We start from the raw sequence: 15,635 nt of genomic DNA, 5'->3' as shown, positions 1-15,635 counted from the left end.
ATACACATTCATCTACCAGGCCAGTTTAGGCTTATTATTTAATCCAGTTACTAAATTGTTGAGATGTTGGAGGCAATCAACACACTAAAAAGAAAAAACAAATCTGACTGACACGGGAAGAATGTTCAGACTGCATACAGGCACTGGTAAGGGTAGAAACCACAGAAACATTGCCGTCAGATAGTTGAAGGTAAACTAGTCCTATTCCCATTTAAAAACTTGCCTGCTGTGAACAAGTTTTAACAGTGTCATGTTGTCTTTGGGCTGAAAGCCAGTAGAGAACGCTGTGACCTATAATGGATGCCTTTGAGATTTAAAAGAAAACAGGAGGCTGACTAGGCGTTACACTTCAGAATCCTGTGTTTTCTTTATCTTGTTTGCATAGTCCTAGCTCAATCAAGAATAAAGAAGGGAGAATTTCTATTTTACCAAACAGTACATTTATTTGTCCCATATTACAATATAGCTCTTTTGTACACCCCTTTCCCCTCCACACATATCTGAAAGACATTTATGTAAACATTAGAAATGCAGAAAACAAAAAAGATGCCACTGCAGGTGAAAATATCAGCAAGCGAGAAACAATTGTCAGTTATTTATTTCTAAAGCAAAATACAAATGAACCCTTTTAATTCCCCATTTTTGTATTTAGAACAAAGACTGGACTATGAAATATAAATGCCGTCAGCTGCAGAAAAGTATTTTTTGTTATAAAACAGCTCCTATCATCCCAAGACCATATTTAATAGAGATAACAGGCAATAGGTATTGTCTTTACAAATGAGTGCAATTAATTTGATAAGGGCAAACTTATTTTGTGTATGGCACATTTTCTGATCAAATCCATCCCAAAAGAACTAAAAGAGTCTACTTACTTCTCTGTCCATTTTTGGAGTACAGGCCGGTTACATGATTTGCTGGATATCATTTACAAAGTCAGTGGTGGGGAGTGAAGCTGTGACGTGGCAGGTTTCTGGCGAGCAGAACCGCTGTCTTCTTGGCTCAACTATGACGGACTATCCAATCGACATGCCTTACGTGGGCAGAGCAATGATCTCGGACCCTCAATGTAAATAACAGTTTGTTAAAACTGTGAAAACTAATAGAACATTTCATTGTTTGTTTCAGAAATTTTCAGGGTGAAATACAGAAAAGTTAAAATGTTCTGCTGACTTTTAAACTTCACCCAAACATGGTAGTGGTTTCTAAGTTTTTCAAAGAGATTCCCTTAAAAAAATATTTATTTTGAGAAAAATAGAAGATCATATCCTATAATATACTTGTTATTAAAATGTCTAAATTAAGATGTTGTAAAAATATGAAGCATTTTCCTCATTTACAAATGGCCCATATATTTGTAATACACTTTTTAAAATATATGTTAAAGAAGACTGTTACAGAATTTTACCCATTCAAATTAATGTAGTTATAAAAATAACTTCAGCAGTTAATTAAAGGCAGCACTATTTGAAAATGTTTAAAGCTAAAGGAAAAGTTCACACCCACATTATAACTTATTCATTTAAAACTTAATGTGTCCTTACCTCTACTTAATAAAGCATGAAATCTTTCATTCGTTTTGATAGTTTACATTATTTTGTAAGTGAAGTTTTTTTCTTAGGTGCTCCTAATTTAGTAGCCTGAAAAAATTTAATTTTTTGTATTTGATATACTTTGTTAATCTCCACAGTGAAATTGCCTTTTCACATGACCTTTGGGGGTCAGAGTGCTGGGTCAGCCATTAATGGTACAATACCCTTGATCAAAGGCCCAACAGAGTAGGATCCCTTCTGGCAATAATTGGATTTCATAATGAATTGCTATTATGGAACATTCATTCTACAAGTAAAGCTTCTTTTTCCTCAAACAAACTATGAATTATCAGTAGTACTGGTTGAGTATACCTAATCTGAAATACCTGGGATCAGAAGTATTTTGGATATTTTGGATATTGGAATACAGTATTTAGATAGATACTTTATTAATCCCAAGGGGAAATTCACATACTCCAGCAGCAGCATATTGATAAAAATATGCTATGCATGAGATATTTTGGGGACTCCCATGATCAAGTAGGGAAATGTAGGCAAACAAGCTAAATGACAACTTGTGTGTATAATAATTCATACCACAGAACTGTTTAATATAACATGACAAACATCTTAAACCTCACAAGTAATGAATATGATGTACTGACTGTAGTTTAGTTCCCTTTTAACAGGGCCAGGGTTGCATATTTGCACTGGAGAATGTTTTTAGTTTTTCGTCAGTTTATATCGGCTACTTGTCACTTGTCAGGGAACTGGCCAACCGGTTAGGAATTTTCCACTTACGGCGTCATGTCAGTGTTCAAAACATTTGGGATTCTGAAGCATTAGGTATATTCAACCCTGTATTATAATAAAGTGAGTATTTTCTTTTGAAAACAGAGAATTAAAAGATCAACTGCAGGCAGAACTTACTCAGTCTTTCTTTAAGTTAAAAAAAATTTAAAAATGTGAAATCCAAGGCAGCATGAACAGGCATATGGCAGGGGAATCAGATTTTCATGGTCAGGCAGTCTGCTTATGCTTTCTAATTCCACTGACCTGTATAATGTCAAATGATCAAATGGCTAAACCATTTCTAGTTATATTTTCCAACAGCCTATTCCTCATCAGCAGAAAAGAAATTCTGATGTTTTGAGTGATCCATTTACCTGGCTCTTACAGGACTGAGGCATCTTCTTTCTTTTACTTGATAAATTTATACACTACTGGTCAAACAGCACCCCCATGTTTCCAATTGTTATTGAAATGTACCCAGTTGAAGTGCAGCGGAAAATCTGAAATGGTACAAAGTTAAGCAGTAAACAATCTGAATATATATAAAAAAAAAAAACAAACTTCAGGTTCCCAAAAGCTGAAAAATAATGTAATTTTCAGAATTATATAAAATTGCCCTTCTTCTGGGAACAAGTAATCAGAAAGAATAATCAGAAGACAACTTTCTAAGAGCCAGTAGCACCTCGCAGGATAAAAGCTTCAAGCACAGCTTAACAGTGTCAGAAGTAAGTCTAACTTTCTATGCTTTAATTTTAGAGTACACTGCGCTATCTATCTATCTATCTATCTATCTATCTATCTATCTATCTATCTATCTATCTATCTATCTATCTATCTATCTATCTATCTATCTATCTATCTAACCTGCGTAAATGTCAATAAGAACTGGAAACATGGGGATGTTTTAAAACCTTTCACCATTTTAGAAATTACTTTCTTACTGCTGCTCAACCTGTCAAAACTGCAGCTCAAAAGTCAAGTGATGCTTGCTTACTTCGATCACTCTGCTTATAATAAAAATAATAATTCTTTGCATTTATATAGCGCTTTTCTCACTACTCAAAGCGCTCAGCAATTGCAGGTTAAGGGTCTTGCTCAAGGGCCCAACAGAGCAGAGTCCCTTTTGGCATTTACGGGATTCGAACTGGCAACCTTCCGATTGCCAGTGCAGATCCCTAGCCTCAGAGCCAACTTGAAGCTGTTGTGCTGTGAGGCGCCTATCACACTTTCAGAAACCTGTTGTCTGATTCTGTGTGGCTTCCTCTTCTTCTCAGAGTTCCCATTGATGGTATAGGAAACTCTACTAACTGACCCCTTGGCTTTCTTTGCAAATTACCTAAAAGACCTACACTTTGAGAGTTTGACAGTGGTCAGTCTGTCTTTCTTTGTTAATTGCCTTTTACTAAACATTATGATAACAATATACAGTGCAATATTGTCTAAATAATACTTTAGAGGGTATAGCAACACATCACATACAGACAAAGGGTTTTGTAATTAATCTGCTAAACATGGGACACCCGTAGGAATTGTTTGCATCAACTTTCCTGGCTTAATTAACTTCCATTGCTGCTGTTAACCTATATGTTGATAACCCATTACATGTTCCCTGAAAAAAGGCCTTCATGTCTAACTCAGACAATTACATTAATTTTCAATTTGTGGTAACCTAAGCATTATTTTTGTAACTCCAGCAGTTTGCTGCTTACTAATATACCAGTTCAGGCTATTCACTAGACTTGAATTGCTTAAAATTTAATAAAAACTGGAGAAATGGGATGCTTTAAAACTTTTGACTTTAGTGTAAATTTATATCTTAATACAGTGGGTATAGAATAGAATCACCCCCTTTGAAAATATTCACAGTTTGTTGCTTTACAGCCTAAAATAAAAACACTCACAAAAATATTTTTTCAGCTTTGTTTATGCATTGCAATCTATAACATCCAAGTCAAAGATTTAATAGCAACAGTTTGGAAAAATAATAAATAAATAAAAACCTGATAATGTTTGAATTGATAATAGTAATTTAAAGAACCACCTTTCGCTTTAATTACAGTCTTGGAGTTTGTTGGGATTCTTCAATACCAGCTTTGCACATCTAGACTAAGCCATATTTGCCCACTCTTCTTTACAGAGCTGTTCAAGCTCAGTCAAACTGGATGGTGACCACTGGTCGTCTGCAAACTGAAAATCTTTCCACAGATTGTCAATAGGGTTTAAGTCTGGACTGTGACTAGGCCACGCAAGGACATTCACTTTTTTCTCTTTCAGCCACTGTGTGGTCAGTTTTGCTGTGTGCTTCAGGTCACTGTCATGTCACAATGAAAGGTGAGCCTTCTTCCCATCTTCAACTTTCTAGCAGGGGGCAGCACAATTCCATCAAGAATTTAACAGTATTTTGCCTCGTCCAATTTTCCTTCTACTAGTGCCCCATTCCCTACTGCAAAGAAACACCCCACAACAGGATGCTTCCCCCTTCATTCTTTACTGTACATATGCCGTTCACTGGATGGTAAGCTGTATTGGTTTTCCGCCAGATATACCACCTGGTGTTGAGGTCAAATTGGTTGATTTTGGTCTCAACTAACCATAACGCATTTTTGCACTTGATCTCAGAATCTTCAGGGTGCATTTTGGCAAAGCTCAAACAAGACTTAATGTGGCCTTTCTTGAGGAGTGGCCATTTCCTTGCAGCCCTCCTATACAAGCCACAACGATGGAGCATTTGTGATAATGTTGTTACATTCACACGGTCCTGCAACTCCTTCAAAGTGGCCTCTTGGTAGCCTCACTGACAAGTTTCGTCATTGCTCTTCCATCCAGTTTCTTAGTTATCGACTTTACTGTGCTCCTTGGGGTTGATAAAGCTTTTGTAATCTTTTTATATCCCATCTCCTGACTTGTGCCTGTCTACAACTTTATCCCTGAGATCTTTAGAAAGTGCCTTGCCTTGCCAGTCAATGGTTTGCTTCCAGTGACACGTTCAAGTACTGTGCTGTGTTTATGCTGAACTACTCGCAGTGATTACTGTTGGTCACAAGTGGAAGCCAATTAGCTTGGTGTGCAATGGACAAGGAGATTACTTACACCTGACTGAATATTGTTTGGGGGGGGGGGGGCATCCTTTAACCATTCTGTTTTTTTATTTATTATTATTTTTCTGAACTATTGCTATTATATCTTTCACTTAGATGTTATAGGTTGCATCGAGTAAATAAAGCTGAACAAGCATTTTTGCGTGTGTTTTCATTTTAGACTTTAAAACAACAAAATGTGAATATTTTAATTCTTTTCTATACCCACTGTTCATACATCACTAAAAATTTTAAGTCTGAAAATACTGGGTACCATTCTCTACAAAAATAGTATTCCTTATAATTTTAAGAGTAACATTTAGGTAGGAAGAAACAAACACACAAGTTAAAAAAATACTTTTTAAGAATAACATCCAGTTAAAATTAGAGCACCCTGTAGCAAGAATACTTTGTGCATAGATTTATGCAAAACCTGCATGTTTTCCACAAAATAATCTCTTTTAAAGTTTAACAAGCCAAGAAATTATATTTCATTTATGATAATAGTATCTAAATATGTCCAAAAACTGAAGAATGAATATACATACATACATACATACATGCGTGTCTGCAGACGTAGACATAGATATATATATCGACATCTGCAAATAAAAGTGCACATTCACAATTAAAAATAACAATAAAAAATTTACAAAAAGAAATAAAAACAAGCAGGAAAATTATAGATATTGGAAATACTGTGTGGGAAAGTCTCCAAAAGCACAGGCTTCTCCCACAAACTACACAAGGGCTCCAATTGTATGACAAAAGAAAATAAAGAAACCCAACAAAGCAGTATCCTTTATATTCATTAGAGAGTAAAGATTGAATTTTTACAGACCCAAGTTTGCCGACATAAATCTGCTGATCGAAATAAACCTCGAAAGTTTGCCTGCTGGATCCAATCGAAATAAAGAAACCCAACAAAGCAGTATCCTTTATATTCATTAGAGAGTAAAGACTGTATTTTTACAGACCCAAGTGTGCCGACATACCCTTCTTCACAACTGAAATGTTGACAGTGAAGAAACTTGACAATTAACATAAATGCATATTGTATAACAAATACCTTTTATATTAAAAGAGACCTTTTAATGTATGATTTTAGACAGACCAACTCTAAAATATTAATTATTGTTGAAAAGTTCATTTTCAACCAGCCTATTAAGTTATATTTATTTAGAAAGTCAGGTGGCTTAGACTTCTAAAATGGAATAGAGGCTCTAAAGAAAAATTCCTTATGCAAGTTAAGATATGGCATTTTCTCATATCTAATGATCTGGAACATTATACTGTCTTATTGTTAAACATGTAACTCTGATCACATACTGTATAACTCTAATTGTTTTATTATTGAACCTATGTTACCGATGCCATTCTGTTATAATTACATTATCAAACACAATAGTAGTTAATGTATAAGTTAAAAACTAATCAAAAAAAGTTATTGATTTTGATTTATAATCAGTTTAGCTATTTATAAGTCTCAATGCACATTTATTCACTGAAAACTACCTGCTTAATATTCTCATGAGAATAAATTAAGGAATAAACGAAGTAAATATATTTTGGAGCCATATTACTGAGGTATGAATATAACGAGAAACTGTCACGGTTAACAAATTCTTTGTTAAGATTTGTTTCCCTTATAAAACTAACTCCCGACTTTTTACCTACATAATGTGCATTTTTGTCAGGAGCAGATATTGTTTGATAATTATAGTAGGAATGTGCCTATCCCAAAATTTGTGTTTGCATAGTAAATGTTTAAAGTAAAAGGTTACATGCTACAAATTGTTTAAATGGATGCCACCTCTTCACTTTATGCTCTGAGCTGGGCACTGTATGTTAGTGAGTTCTAACTTCAGTGATGCCAAGGGAATCAGGTCAGGCTGGGGAGCATGCACTGGTACAGCACATTGCCGCAACCACCACATGACAAAACAGCTCGGGATCCCGGTTGGCAACCCTTCAAGTAGGCACGTGGTCCAGTCCCACCCTCCGGAAATGACTATCTATCTGCTGCTGCCAGGTGTTACGTGGGCACCCCCTTGGCCTGGTCCAGCTGCTTGGGTCCTCAACAATGACAATCCTTCAAGCTGGATCACCCTCTAGGAATCGTGCCACATGGCCGAAGTGCCATATCTGACGCTCCCTCACAATGCAGGTAAATGTGACTCATTTGGAACTCCATGAGCAACTGCTCATTCGACACAAAGTCAAACCAGCGGAACCCAAGGATTCTCCGCAGAAACACAGTACCAAAGAAGTCCAGTCTTTGTCTCAGGTCACTGGACAGCATACATGTCATGTAACCATAGAGAAAAACAGGATGCACCAGGACTCCAAAGACTTGGACCTTCGTCCTTTTGCAAAGATATCGAGAGCACCACAAACCCCTTTCCAGCGACCTCACAGGAATGAACCAACATAAATCTAGAAAATGTTGTGAATCCCAGCTATGACTCAGTAGATAACCTTCTAGTAGCCCTCTTTTTCGAGACTTATACTTGAATGTTTCAGTTTTACTTATTGAGCATATTTAGACATCCTTTTCAAGATTTGCATCACTGAGAAGGTCTTATCTTCTAACACAGAACCAAGGACCAGAAGCTGCATCAAAGAAAAGTGTCAATGTCTTAAGCAAGCCACACAATTTTTCGTCTAAATTCATTAGAAACTGCAGATCAAGAAATCAATAAATGATGCTCCATTATGTCTTGTTCTTGAAAGTGGCAATTAAAAATCTATTAAAAAAGCAAAAAAAAAACATGTATATATATTTATGGCCATCTCCTTTTCCCTGTTGGGCTCCTGTAAAACTCTGTTGGTTTATGTGGCTGAGTTGCTGCCAAAGTATTTTCTTCTGAAAAAGATGATAGGGTGAAGTTACAGTGTATGGCCAACCATTCACGTCTGGTAGAGATTTAGCCACACAACTATGCCCTTTAGATTAACTAAATTTGTTCAGCCTTGGCTTTGGCAAACTCCATATTTAACACAATTAGTAATTTCTTAACCTGTTTTTCTTTATTCTGAATAGTTCAAAAAAAAAAAAAAAAAAAAACACACTATGTCTTCTGCGGGTCTGGTGACAATGGTCCAGGGGTATTGGATCCATCCACATTGGAAACAGGTAACTGCATGTGGTTGTTGAAAACTGATGGAAACTGAAACAGAATATGATCACACAATCAAAACAGAGGCATATGAATGTGAATCAACAGAATACCAATTACTACTGCATCTGCTCTACTACTGAACACATTTTCTTTTTATTTTAGTTATATAGACACTAAATACACATTCAAGAAAAACATCAAGTTCCACAAATAAAAAGAACAAGGAATGCAAATCTTGTTGGTTCAGTAATGTCAAAATCAGGGCAGTAAATGCTGTGAGAAAAATAAACATCCTGCTGAGTTTTACGCACACAAGAACTTTACAATTTGCTATTTGCTAGATTGCAGAGATTAAATGTTTGACTTCAAATTAAACAATTAGTAAGAAGAAAATCCTACAACACTCCATTCCCAAAGTTTCTGACTCCAATAACAGCCATGTTGGTTATATATAACATACAAATTTTTGGCATTTTTAATCTAAATAATGATCTTGGTGGATCGGAGCCTATTCTGTCAGCACTGTTCAAGGCAAGAACCAAACTTGGACACAACGCCAGTGAGCCCAGTCACACACACACCCCGCACTCACACTGGGCCTATTTAGACTTTACAATTAACCCAACACTATGTTTTTCCTTTCATATTCCAAAGACATGTTTACCTGGGAAAAAAATTCACACCAACACTACAGAAATAACTAGAACTATCCATCCATCCATTATCCAACTTGCTATATCCTAACTACAGGGTCACGGGGGTCTGCTGGAGCCAATCCCAGCCAACACAGGGCACAAGGCAGGAAACAAATCCCGGGCAGGGCACCAGCCGACCGCAGGGCACGCACACACACACACCAAGCACATACTAGGGACAATTTACAATCGCCAATGCACCTAACCTGCACGTCTTTGGACTGTGGGAGGAAACCGGAGCACCCAGAGGAAACCCGCGCAGACACGGGTAGAACATGCAAACTCCACGCAGGGAGGACCCGGGAAGTGAACCCAGGTCTCCTAACTGCGAGGGAGCAGCGCTACCCACTGCGCCACCGTGCTGCCCAACTAGAACTATAAGGCAGCAATAGTAAGCACTGTGCCACCCCTTCTATAAACAGATGGATGCTTTACGCTATCAGACAGACTGGTGCGTATGTAACATATAATATGTAAGGCATATATAGGTAGTAGGCATGTGATTTTAAACAAGAAACATTCCACAAGTGGGAAGATTCTGTATGTGATCATAAAATTATATATTTAGAAATGATGAAATACGGTTTTCATCACAAATGTTTTGGTGAGGAAACCGGCCCATCATTCAGTTCAGAAATAAGAGCATCTGCTGAACATGGAGAGAAAAATGGAGAGCCTCCTCTTTGAAAAATATGAAGATCATCTGATGGAGAAGGATGTGATAGGTCACTACATCAAAAGTGCATTTTTGTTGAAAAATAATCTTATGCCAAATACAGTTCATTTCCCACTGGATAATCTGGCTTCCAAGGGAAAGCACGGTGCTCCTGTCTAATTATAAAAAATGTTGTGCCAGAACACAATAGCATCCTAGTCAGACTCGCCTTAACCGCTTCAAGGTTATTTTGGACAAGTAAATTATTAACAGTAGTTAGCTGCAAAATTTGTTTCCTTTGAAGGGAGTCTCTAATATTAGGTCTCTGCTCCACTGAGCCAAATCCCTCAATGGAAGGGTGGTGAATAAATCATTTAAAGACATATAAGCAGATTTATACTGTAAAACATGCTGCTTATTTATTCTACTGACACTTCTCTCCTAAGTGAATAGCAAATGACTCTCATATAGGGAATTGCTACCATATTTCTGCAAATGGAATATGGATAAATCGGTGGCCTAGGTCAGCCAATTGTTACATTTGTGCTTTATAGAACAATCCTGCGGTCACTGGGACATACCTTGTATAAAAGCGACACCCCCATGCATTCTCCTCTGAAATCCAATCACATATCCAAATTTCTGTATCTAGCACCACAGGGAACCGGGCAAGAAAAAAAGAGTGCCATTCCTGATTAATTTAAAGTTAACCTAACCTGCAAGTCTTTGTGATGTGGGAGTAAATTTTCACATAAACTTTACACATATAGGAGATTTTCAATGCTGTCAGGGTGAAGTGTGCTTCCATTGTAAATCCATCTTTAAATATGAATTTCCTGCATATGAAATTCCACTACATATATTAAAGTGCTGAAAGGCTTACCTGAAATAAAGTATGTGTTCCTTGTCGCCTTGCAGGGCTCAGAGGTGCCACTGGGCTCAGCGTACTCCAGAAGTGAATATTAGACAGTAACGGACTTGGGGTCAGCAACAGAGTTGGGGTCTGATGAAGAAGAATTAAATTTTTTTTATAAAGATGTTGAGCTTTTAGGCTGTTTGCCAACATGTGCTCACCCTAGTCTTTAAAAGTATGACGGCAAGCTATGAAGTACTAAGTAGTGTCAGCTCTCAAAAAAATACAGAAAGTCAAATGTTTTGTTTTTAAATTTGCCTCAGAATTCTTTAAATATAAAAATAAATGAAAGTTTATTCAAATAAATCAGTGTGAGGCTAACAAACAGAATTATAGTTTCATATTGACTAGCAAGAAGTGACATTTTAAGAACTGCATACATAAAGTTATCACTTTGTTTCAAGCAAAAATGTAAATAAACAAAATTCTTAATTTTAAAATTAACAAGGCTAGGAGAAGAGCAAGAATTAATGGAGGAAGCTAGAAGTATGAACAAAATTATTAACCGACCCAATAGAAATGAAACATTTTCCTAAAATCCTGTCCAAGTTTAACAACGTTCATGAAACCTTATAGAGTAAAATATCCTTCAGTACAAAACCCCCCATCTCTTACACTTTGTAAAAATCTTGTATTATTTGCTGTATTGCAGATTTCTTGAAAAATGGGGCAGTCAATATTATTCCCCCTTGTGAAATCCTCAGGTAGCAAATTGATGTTTTCAGGTTTGAAACCCAAGCCAAACCCCACATGACTTGATTGTGCCAATCAATCAGCACTGAGCTCTACTACACAGACTCAAATGAGCAGGGTTAGTGGCACTTCAGATTGAGAGGTGTCACTCATATATTCTTTGTAACAAGTAATTTCATCATGCCAAAAACCAAAGAAATAAGTATGGACCTCAGAAAGAAGATTGTGGATGCCCATCTTAAGGGTTAAGGTCATACTTCATTTCACAGTTTCCAGAACAGATGTATGTTGTATAATTGCAAAGTACTAGGAGACACGTTCTGGTAGAAACAAACCTGGGTAGAGTCGCAAAAGCAAGATATCAAAGACTTTGGAGGGGAAATCATCAGAGATGTCAACAAGAGTCCCTGGATCTCTACAAAGATAATTGTCAGTGAACTGGCCTCCTCAGGACTTGAAATCTCAAAAAAGACTGTTGTGAGGGCTCTTCATTGTAGGGGGCTTCAAGGTCACCATCCAAAGAAAACTGCATTACTCACACATCAGCACATCAAAGTCAGAATGAAGTTTGTCCAGGCCTCTCTGAAACATGACCGTGAGCTTTTGAAATCAGACAAAACTGGAGCTATTTGGGCACAAAGATTTTGCTTTTATTTGGCAAAGGAAGTCTTCAACTGTAAAAACAAAGTTCCCATAGTTAAACATGGAGGTAGGAGCATAACAACGTGGGGCTGTTTTGCTGCTTCGGGCACAGGGAACCTTGTTTGGGTACATGGGATCATGAAGAAGGCACATTAGGTTGGCATTTTGAGGAATAATATGAAGACTTTTGCTGTCTGGCTTTAGGTCGTGGTTGGTTCTTTCGGCAAGATAATAACCTGAAGCACACATTGAAGTTGGTCCAGAATTTTTAAAGGACAACAAAATCAAAGTTCTGGGGTGGCATCTTCAAAGCTCAGATCCAAATCATGTTGAGAATCTTTGGAGGGAGCTCAAGGTTATCTATGCTACAATCTAATTTGGGCAAGCTGGAGCAATTTGCCATGGAGGGATGAGCTAAGACACCTCAAGAGATCTATGCCAATCTTGTTAGAAACTACAGTAGGAGGTTGCTGTCAGTTATGAAATCAAAAAAATTCCACTATAGACTATAAATTGTCAAAAGGCTAAATATTTTGGCCTTGCCGTTTTTGTTTTTTCTTGAGTCAATTCAATGCATCAGTAAAGAACTTTTCTAACACTTCCTGGGGATTTTGTCTTTATTTTGTAAACACTTTGGGACAGGTCAATTTCTTTGTAAAATTTCCATTTGTACATGTAATAACATGTAATGTGCATGTTAAAAAAATCTCAAATTACATGTCAATATTGTGCAAAACACTGGTACGACAGATTAACTCCCAAATTACTACAATGGCTTCTGCATCCTAAAATTCTCATAATATGCCTTATACTTACATTTAAATAAAATATCACCTGAATGGCCTTTTCGGAAGGTATTTTTAGCCTCCCCATATCCCTTCTGTATGTTGCTTATTATTTTTACGATGATGATGATCCAGTTCAGCCCATCCAGCAGAGATTGCGATTTTCCCACTTTCTCACACATATTCTTTCATGGTTTTAGTTTGTCACTACACTTTCTATTATCTGTACCTAACTAGGGGGCTCCGCCCCCTGCTCGCTTCGCTCGCCAACCCCTGGTGTTGGAAAATTACAAAGAGCGTGATGTATGAATGAGATATAGCATAGTGTGAAGGTGTAGATGACGCAGATAGGAAGCAAACAATAAAGTGTTTGGCACAGTATAAAGGTTTATTGGAAAATTTCTTTGTAAACAACATTAGTAGTAAAGATGGTGTCTTGTCCTTGAATGAGTTTTCCTTGGCATGGAGCATTTATGACCTTAACTTTAACGTCAGATGAACGTTGAACTTGTGAGAAGGGCACATAAAGTTGTCCATGTCCAAAAACGGGCTCAGATAGGTAGATGCCAACCTTGTCCATGGTTTGTCCTTGTGATTTGGTGATGGTCATGGCAAAGGCAGGTTTAATGGGGAATTGTTTCCGTTTAAGTGTAAAAGGTAATTCCAGGTCAGAACTTGTAAGGTCAATTCTAGGAATTAGAACAGTATTGTTAGTATGTGATCCTGTAAGAACTGTTGCTTGAATAACATTGTGTGTCATGGTGTAGACCAGGGGTAGGCAACGTCGGTCCTGAAGTGCCACAGTATGTGCAGGTTTTTGTTACAACCCAGTTCCTTAACGAGAACTCAATTATTGCTGATGAAGCACATATTGCTTAAGTGACATTTTAATGCTTCATTTTAGTGGTCTCGCTTGTTAAGGTTCTCCAACCTTAATTGCTTATTTCAATCTTAAACTGCTGCATTCAGTGTTTTAATTGCTCCTTATTAGCAATAAGATGTAAAACAGGGGTAGGCAATGTCGGTCCTGGTGAGCCGCAGTGGCTACAGGTTTTCATTCAACCCAATTGCTTAATTAGAAACCAATCATTGCCAGTCTCAGACCTTATTTAATTTTATGGCTTGTTAGTCTGTGCAATGTAAGACTTTTATATCGTAGATTTTTTTCCTTTCCAAGGATATCATCCAAATGATTTGAAGCCTAAAACAGATCATTTTCAGTCTGTCACATTTTTCTATTAAGTGTTTTATTAAATCAAACCGTGCATGATGAACACACACAGATGTAATTGGAAAAAAGCTAGCTGGAGAACTGCTGGCTGCTTTGTCTTTCACATCTTATTGCTAATAAGGAGCAATTAAAACACTGAATGCAGCAGTTTAAGATTGAAATAAGCAATTAAGGTTGGAGAACCTTAACAAGCGAGACCACTAAAATGAAGCATTAAAATGTCACTTAAGCAATATGTGCTTCATCAGCAATAATTGAGTTCTCGTTAAGGAACTGGGTTGGAACAAAAACCTGCACATACTGTGGCACTCCAAGACCGACGTTGCCTACCCCTGGTGTAGACGACTAAACGTGTACCATTGCATAAACCCTGTTTAGTGTTAAGGTTTCTTAATAGCATGATTATTGTTCCGTTTTTAAGGCTAAGACTGTGTTGTGGTAATCCGGCTGGGTTAATAGTGTTCAAATATTCTAAGGGGAAATTAAGATGGTCATTGTCGTCATCAGAGTCAACTGTGTCAGAGCTTAGAAAGAGGTGTGCCTCTCCAGGAAGTAATGAAATGACCTGGTTATTAATGTGATCAACATTAATATTTTTTGGACATACAGTAATCCCTCGCTATATCGCGCTTCGCGGCTTCACTCCATCACGGATTTTATATGTAAGCATATTTAAATATATATCGCGGATTTTTCGCTGCTTCACGGGTTTCTGCGGACAATGGGTCTTTTAATTTCTGGTACATGCTTCCTCAGTTGGTTTGCCCAGTTGATTTCATACAAGGGACGCTATTGGCAGATGGCTGAGAAGCTACCCAACTTACTTTCTCTGTCTCTTGCGCTGACTTTCTCTGATCCTGACGTAGGGCGATTGAGCAGGGGGGCTGTTCGCACACCTAGACGATACGGAAGCTCGTCTAAAAATGCTGAAAGATTATCTTCACGTTGCTATCTTTTGTGCAGCTGCTTCCTGAAAGGACATGCTGCATGGTGCTTCGCATACTTAAAAGCACGAAGGGCACGTATTGATTTTTTTATCTGTCTCTCTCTATCTCTCTCTCTCTCTGCTCCTGACGGAGGGGGTGTGAGCTGCCGCCTTCAACAACTGTCTTGTTATGGAGCACAGTGTAAACTTTTGAAAAAGAGACAAATGTTTGTTTGCAGTGTTTGAATAACGTTCCTGTCTCTCTACAACCTCCTGTGTTTCTGCGCAAATCTGTGACCCAAGCATGACAATATAAAAATAACCATATAAACATATGGTTTCTACTTCGCGGATTTTCTTATTTCGCGGGTGGCTCTGGAACGCAACCCCCGCGATGGAGGAGGGATTACTGTAATATAGTTCGTTGTGTTAAAAGGGGTATTTGGTCTAATGAGACCGCTGTTCCAAATATCTCCGTAAGTAAGTACAGTAGTCGCAGATAAAGGGTTGAGGAATTGTAATAATATCTGGGTGAAGTACATCTGTATTGGTGAGTGTACCATCTCCCAGTTG

The 15,635-nt window shown here is 37.5% G+C and overlaps 1 protein-coding gene across 2 annotated transcripts in view; it reads right to left on the bottom strand.

Moving 5' to 3' along the window:
- elk4 (ETS transcription factor ELK4) overlaps positions 1 to 15,635 on the bottom strand; it is a 90,270-nt gene that overhangs the window by 10,653 nt on the left and 63,982 nt on the right. Inside the window, exons 5-6 of one of the 2 annotated variants that reach the window (XR_007934434.1) lie at positions 10,757 to 10,876; positions 7,813 to 8,571 (exon numbers count right to left, since the gene is read on the bottom strand). Coding sequence is in view for 1 of the 2 variants with exons in the window: in XM_028797137.2 (XP_028652970.1) it covers positions 8,473 to 8,571; positions 10,757 to 10,876 (219 nt within the window). In the remaining variant the exon portion in view is untranslated. Of the gene's footprint in view, positions 1 to 417; positions 8,572 to 10,756; positions 10,877 to 15,635 lie in introns of those variants that run through there. The other variant, XM_028797137.2, reaches the window with a different exon arrangement.

The sequence above is a fragment of the Erpetoichthys calabaricus genome, chromosome 3, assembly GCF_900747795.2.
Source record: "Erpetoichthys calabaricus chromosome 3, fErpCal1.3, whole genome shotgun sequence".
NCBI classification, from domain to species: Eukaryota; Metazoa; Chordata; class Cladistia; order Polypteriformes; family Polypteridae; genus Erpetoichthys; species Erpetoichthys calabaricus.
This window is presented reverse-complemented; position numbering and strand designations above follow the sequence as displayed.